The 6,920-nt window shown below is 51.7% G+C and overlaps 1 protein-coding gene across 1 annotated transcript in view; it reads left to right on the top strand.

Annotated features, from left to right (window-relative positions):
* Nucleotides 1-1,933: 1,933 nt before the first annotated feature.
* The window catches only part of ARHGEF4 (Rho guanine nucleotide exchange factor 4), a 123,236-nt gene continuing 118,249 nt past the window's right edge, over nt 1,934-6,920 (top strand). The window contains exon 1 of the mRNA XM_012809829.2: nt 1,934-2,167. Within this exon, the coding sequence (XP_012665283.1) occupies nt 1,934-2,167 (234 nt within the window). The remainder of the gene's footprint in view (nt 2,168-6,920) is intronic.

The following is a 6,920-nucleotide window of genomic DNA, read 5'->3' on the forward strand; positions in this document are numbered from 1 at the left end:
CGACACAGAGTCCTTGTCTGGGGACCTCCCAAGGGGTGTCTGTTTCTCTCCAAGTGGGTCCTCTGTAGACAGAGAAGCATGCTGGAGAGGCCCTGATGTCCTGGCAGCCGGACCTTCTCAGGAGCAGCATTCGACCCATGTCCCTAGGCTTGATGCAGAGAAAGAACTAGATTTGTCCCCGGGCTTAACAGAAGAGTCTTGCAAAAGTGAGTCACAAGTCTGCACTGTAATCACTGGGGAAGAGGAGGCAACACACCTCTGGGACTGCACAGCCAGCCTGGAGTTAGAGTCGTGGCCGGCAGGGCACCCTCCCCATGCGGGGTGCTGCTCACCGGGTCCCACAGGCAGCAGCGGTCTCCACCTGGCACAGGGGGTGACTTCCAAAGACCTCAGGGAACTCTCTGGTGTTTCTCGTCAGAAATCCAGGTCTGAGAGCTCCCTCAGCATCCCAGTGGTCAGGCCCTTCCTTTTCTGGTGCTGTGAACTGGGTCGGAGTTGGCCCCATATTCACAACAGGGCCTGGGCTCCCGTGCTGTCGTGCAGAGATATGGTGGACAACTCAGCCCCACTAGAGGCCAGGACAAAGAAGGGAGATACTCCAGGCCCTGCAATGGACACAGACTTGCTCTGGCCCCAGCCCTGTTTTGATGCCCCCTGCCAACCTCCCTTAGGGACGTCTTGCCTCCTATATGCCAAGCGTCACCATAGTTCCCCAGAAGATATTGGTGATGAGGACAGGGTAGCCCTCGGGCACTGCTCTCGGCACATGAGGACACCGATCAGGGCCCAGTCCACAACAGGGCTTCCCCTGGCTCCCCCTGAGGATCCTGTGGGACGGAGCTTTGTGAAGTCTGGCTCCCATTTGAAGGAAGGGGCAGTAAAGAAACGAGATCCAAGAACACAAAGCACCCTTTCTTCTGTGTCCACTCGACCAACTCATTTGCTTCCTGCTTCTCAAAGTCGCAGCCCTTCTTTGCAGGATCTGTTCGACGAATCCACTGGTTTCAGCTTGAAAAAGTCCTCTCAGGACACGTCCCCTTCAGGTCCTAGGCAGGAAGACCCATTGGGACAGGATTCTGGGTCATGCCCAGTCGCTTTGCACCTCACTTCAGAGCTGGGGAAGCTCAGCATGGAGGCGGCACCAGGGCCTGCTGAGTGCCAGCTGGAGCACCGCCAGGAAAGCAGACCCGGGGGGTGCCCAGGCCCTCGCCCCGTACAGAGTGCTGCTGACGTCAGGGACAAACAGAAGCACCTTCAGGACAGTTCTGTCCAGGCAGGAAACCAAACCAGTAATTACACATCAAAGTGTGTTCTCAGTGAGAAGAGAAGGCTACCTGCTGGGGCCACGTTCCCACAGCAGCCCAGCACTGAGGGGACCCAGGTGTGGGACAGTGTCCCATTGGGCTGCCCCCAAGTGAGCGAGAGTTCAGGTGCCCCAGAGAGCGCCTTGAAATCACTGGCCACAGACACTTCAGGGGAAGCTGGAGAAGCTGTGGTTCTAGGCCCAGATGGCAGGAAGGATGCTTCCCAGGGTCTTTCAGAGTCCAGAGCCGGCTGGACCTCTAGCGGCAGGTGCACACTTATCATTATTGCTGTGGAGCCCAAAGGCCTCCAGGTCCCCAAGAAGAAAGGGGGTCTCCTTCCAGAAATGCTGGGGGCTGGTGATGGGGCGCTTCAGCTGGTGGCCCAAGCCACAAAGCCAGGAAAAGTTCTGGTTCTCCCAGCTGCTTCAGAAGAGGCTCTGAGCACAGAGCAACCCTCAGAAGAGAAAGTGCCTGGAGAGAGCCTGAGCCCGGGGCCTGAGGGCTCACACAAGGCCAAGGACCTGCACCCCGCTAGCAGCTGGAGCTGTCAGCATCAACAGTGCAGGCAAGGGGAGCACAGTGCAGGCGCCCCAGCCAGCCAAGCCCTGGAGGGTGGTGCTGCTGGAGCCATGGAGAAGGGCCCTGGGGAGCACCTGCTGCTTGCCAAGGTGACCCCCTGCAAGGGAGGCAGCCCTTCAGTCACTGAGAACCAGAGACTGGAGCACAGCAGCGGGGGCTCTTCCAGCTCCCAGGAGGTCCACACCAAGAGCCCAACAGGGATGGAGCCATCTCCCTGCTTCGTGGGCTGGATCACTCCTCCCAAGAGCATCCCCCGGGGCTCTGGTCCAGGGGCCACTGGGCTGGTAGAAGGAGGGGAAGCAGGGTCACCAGGGAAGCTCCGTAGCAGAAGACCTTCCTCAGAAAGCTGCAGTGCAAAGAGACTCAAAACAACGGAGAAAAGGCTCAGAGCAAGGTTGGCCTTAGCTCATAAAACCTTTTCAAATTTTTTTGAGTCAAAAGTTTTAGAAAAAGAGAATAGTGATGAACGTTCCTCAAGTTCTCCCAAAGGTCAGAGGAAGAGCAGGCCGCGCCAGAGCTCCTGGCGTGCGTTTCTAAAGGGCAAAGATGCAGAAGGCCCCAAGAGGCCCTCCCCAGTGAATCTGCTTCCAGGACAAGAAATCCCTGCCCCACCAGTTACCGACAGCCATTGCAAGGTGTGGGCCGAGGACAAGGAGGGCTGTGTTTTTAGCCACCACTGGGCGCCCCCACGTCCCTCCACACCTTTGTCCTCCAGGAGTTTGGTCTCTCCAGAACTCAGGAGGAGAAGTGAGCCATCTATCAAATGCACAGCCCCCCCGGAAGGTGGTAGGTACCTACCTTCAGGTATCTTTCCTGAAAAGCCCTGGCTGCCTTCCCCCTCCAGCCCTCGAGCCTGGCAGACAGGCACCCACCGTACCCTGCCCTCCAGCTCTTCCTGCTGCCTGGCACTCGATGTCCCCGACACGCCCTGCAGGCCCCTGAGCCCCAAGCCCCTGAGCCCCAGGCCTGGTGCTCTGGGCTCTGGTCTCCACTACCCTGGCAGGGCCAGTGCCATCTCCATGGTTTCTCTTGGAAGCTGCAGCGATGTGGACAGCAGTTCAGGGACCCCTGAAAGACCCAAGATTCCCAAGGTCCGGACAAGCCTCCTGCTTTCTCTGCAGACGCTAAACCAGGATGAGTGGAAGGAAGGGAACAGGCCAGGAGGCCAGCGTCCTCGCGGCCTGAGCCCAGCGCCTGGGCCCAGGGACCTTCCTGGAAGTGAGGTGAGCTCTCTGGGAACCACACCAGCCCCACAAGAAGGCCAGCGTCCTTGCGGCCTGAGCCCAGTGCCTGGGCCCAGGGACCTTCCTGGAAGTGAGGTGAGCTCTCTGGGAACCACACCAGCCCCACAAGGAGCGCAGCTCCCAGGGAACTGGCCTGAGTAAGCAGGAAGGCTTAACCAAAATTACACCCAGGCAGCACACCCCTGACCAACTTGTCGAAATTTATCAGACTAACAAGTGGAACTGGCATTTCAATATCTTTCTGTGTTGTTTTCTTTTTAACTATATTAATGCAGCCGTCTTAATTTCCTTTTCTATCAACTGTAGTCTCCTCATTTTCTATCAGGTGGTTGGTGTAGTTTTTTTCGCATCAAATTTAGTCCTTCTCCAATGTGACTTTTTAAAAAAATTTCTCCGTGCTGTCCTCTAGTACTTTACTGGTTTTTGTGTTATTTTATCTTATTTAAAATGTTACCCCATTGGTCTTATTTCGGTATATAAGGAGGTAGGAGTTGTTCGTGGTTGTGAAATAGTTGTAAAATAGTCTCATCTTGCAAGCGACCGCGTGGCCCAAGACAGCCAGCAGTGCTGGGTGGGAAACAGGAAGAGGCATACAAGGGTGGGATGTCGCCAGGAGATCTTTTTGGATATTCCAGAGTACTCTGAGGACTGTGAAAATAGCCTCCTCTGCTGCTTTAGAAAAGTGGGCCCTAACATTTTTGGCACCAAGGGCGGGTTTCATGAAAGACTTTTTCCACAAAGGGAGTGGAGGGGATTCAAGTGGAGGCTGACTCAAGCGCATCACGTCTCCCCCTCAGACATCAGGCATTAGATTCTCATAAGGAGCACAACCGAGATCCCTCACACACACAGTTCACAGTGGGGCCTACCCACCTCCTATTGTATGGCTGGGGCTGGGAGCCCTGGCTTTTCACCAAGCAGTATCCTGTCTCTCATGTGCTTGGGCCGGTGGGTGAGGACAGGCCGTGTCATGCTGCCCCATCCACTGGCAGGTGCCCCCCAGTCCCTACTCAGACAAGGTGTGCCCAGAGTGTGCCTCCAGCCCAGGGGAGCTGCCAGGAGGGGCGGCAGCAATGGGATCTCTATCCCCTGGAAATGGCTTCACCTTCCCCAGCCTGTTTCTTCACCTGTAAAGAGATAAACATAAATGTCAATGGTTTGGGGCAGCGCCAGGGTTGTTGCAGTTTGGCCAGCGCCAGCCCCCACCCCCAGGTGGGTTCGAACCTGGCCCTGACCAAACTGCAACAACAAAAACAACAAAAATAGCCGGGTGTTGTGGAGGGTGCCTGTGGTCCCAGCTACTCTGGAGGATGAGGCAAGAGACTCGCCTAAGCCCAAGAGCGGGAGGTTGCTGTGAGCTGTGACGTCACCGTACTCTACAGAGGATGACTCAGTGAGACTCTGTCTCTGAAAACAAAGTGTTAATAGTTTTATTTTTTCCTTTAGGGCTACTTTATTATTATTATTATTATTACTGTTGCTAAAGTAAAAACAAGTAAAAAAAATACAAATGTAGCAAAGAAAAGATCTCCTTCTAAAATCCTCCACTCCCATTCCACAGAGGAGTGAACATGGTATTCTAATGTGTACGACCCTTCGTTATGTTCGCATACAGGCTTATGGGGACATTTTGGGGAAAGGAAGTTACACCGCGGGGGGGGGGTCACACATGCATCTTTCTTGCTGACTCAGTGATAGAGCGCGTACAGTTCCCCAGCCATTCATACACCTTGTTCTGCACTGGAAGATGCGTGATATTTCCTGGTATGGCTGGACCGTATTTCAATTAACTTTCTTCTACTGACCTTGAGGTCATTTCTAGTTTGGGGCCATTACAAATGATGCTGGAACAGCATCCCGTGCACATGTCCCAAGGTACTGCTGCTTTCATTTCCGTAGGATAGAGGACCTGCACAAGGTGTATTGTTAGCAGATTTCAGACTACTTTCTGGAATGACTGTGGCAGTTAACACTCAAACATTGCCCATTGCTTGACACCTGCCTACCTAGCAGCTTATTGCCTATTTTATTTTTTCAATTTTCTGAAATACCTAGAGAACGTGATATAAAGATAAAAGTATAGTGGTAGCTAACTCAAAATAAAATCAAATAGTCAAAAAAGATCCTATAGCATTTGAATTTACAACCTTGATTTAATAGTGCTATGAACAGAGCAGAGCCTCCACAGTTGACCACCTCCTTAAGTTGACCTAGTTTTCAGAGACGGGACATGCACCACAGTAGTTCCTTATTTTGACCACCTCCACGTGTTGACCTGTTGGTTACAGTCCACTGGGTGGTCAACTTACTTATATACGTATGTCTGTTTGTATATATGAGATGTAACAGTTAAGTTCATGAACTCATCCTAGAAAAAGTGCTCCATACCTCACTGTCCAATATCACTAAGTTCACCTTTGAAGTCCCCCCTTTGGAAGCTCTGCACCAATGCCAGCGCCTGGCCCACCCTTCAAAGCAATTTTGGGTCTCTTTTTCTGGAATGGCCATCCCAGATGTTGTCGTATTACCCTTGATGTCCCGAATATCATAAAAATGTCTTCTTTTCAATATTTCCTTTATCTTTGGGTAAATAAAAAAGTCATTGGGGGCAGACAGGTAAGTAAGGAAGGTGTTCCAATTCAGTCATTTGTTATTGTCTAAAAACTCCCTCATAGACAGTCTTCATTGGTGAGCTGCTTGGGACCATTTTTGCACATACCTTATGCCAAGATTTTCAGTTAAGATTTTCCTGTTTCTTGGGCGGCACCTGTGGCTCAAAGGAGTTTGGCACTGGCCCCATATGCCAGAGCTGGTGGGTTCAAACCCAGACCTGGCCAAAAACTGCAAAAAAAAAAAAAAAAAAGATTTTCCTTTTTCTCTATTGATATGTACAATCGATCTGCTATGCTTCTCACTGTCACCCAATGTTTTTACACATGATTTGATGAATTTTTGCAATGTTTTTGTCAGTTCTACTCATTACTGGCTGCCCTGACCACTCTTCATCAGTGACACTTTCTCTCCCCTCAGAAAAACATTGAATCCATTTGTACACTGCCATGTTCTTTATGGCATTATCCCCGTAAACATGGACTAACATGTCCCTGATTGCACTTCACTCTTGCCAAGTTTAATGAGAAATTTATGAATGTTTGCTCTAATTCAAGCTCCTACATTCTCGTGATGACATGTAAGAACATGCAACAGCAATAACGAACGCCACTCAGCCAGACACCTCCATATTCTGACACCAACACAGCTGTGAGACACTCACCTACCAAGGTTATGAACCCACAATGAGCTGTTTATACAGTGCTGCCAACACAAGTGCACCGTGGCAAGTTGTTGAAGTTAAACTGTCAGGCCTCGTGTGTATTCACACGTGTGCACACACACAGGAAGAAAAATTCCAGTGTCCCTTGCTCCGTGGACATTGTCTACAGAATGGAGCAGGTGGCTGGGCCTCGGGCACACACTGCACAGCCTGCGTGGGTTTTAACAAGCAGCAAGTGAGATGATGATTATGAGGTGACCAGCCCAGGGCGAGGTCTGAACCTGTGCTCGATAAATGTTAGTTCCTATTCTCTTTCTCTTTCACATCTTACCAGAAAAGATGAGGGCTTAGCATGCTGTACACCACAGCAGAGACTCAGGGAAGGGAAGGGAGCAAGCTCTGAAAAGCTCCCTCTGCAGCCCCACTAGAAATGACGGAGAAACTCCGCTCAGAGACGTGCCTGCTCCATCTGATGGAGAAACTCCGCTCAGAGACGTGCCTGCTCCATCTGATGGAGAA

The sequence above is a fragment of the Otolemur garnettii genome, unplaced genomic scaffold (assembly GCF_000181295.1).
Source record: "Otolemur garnettii isolate 467f Iridium unplaced genomic scaffold, OtoGar3 scaffold00114, whole genome shotgun sequence".
NCBI lineage: Eukaryota > Metazoa > Chordata > Mammalia > Primates > Galagidae > Otolemur > Otolemur garnettii.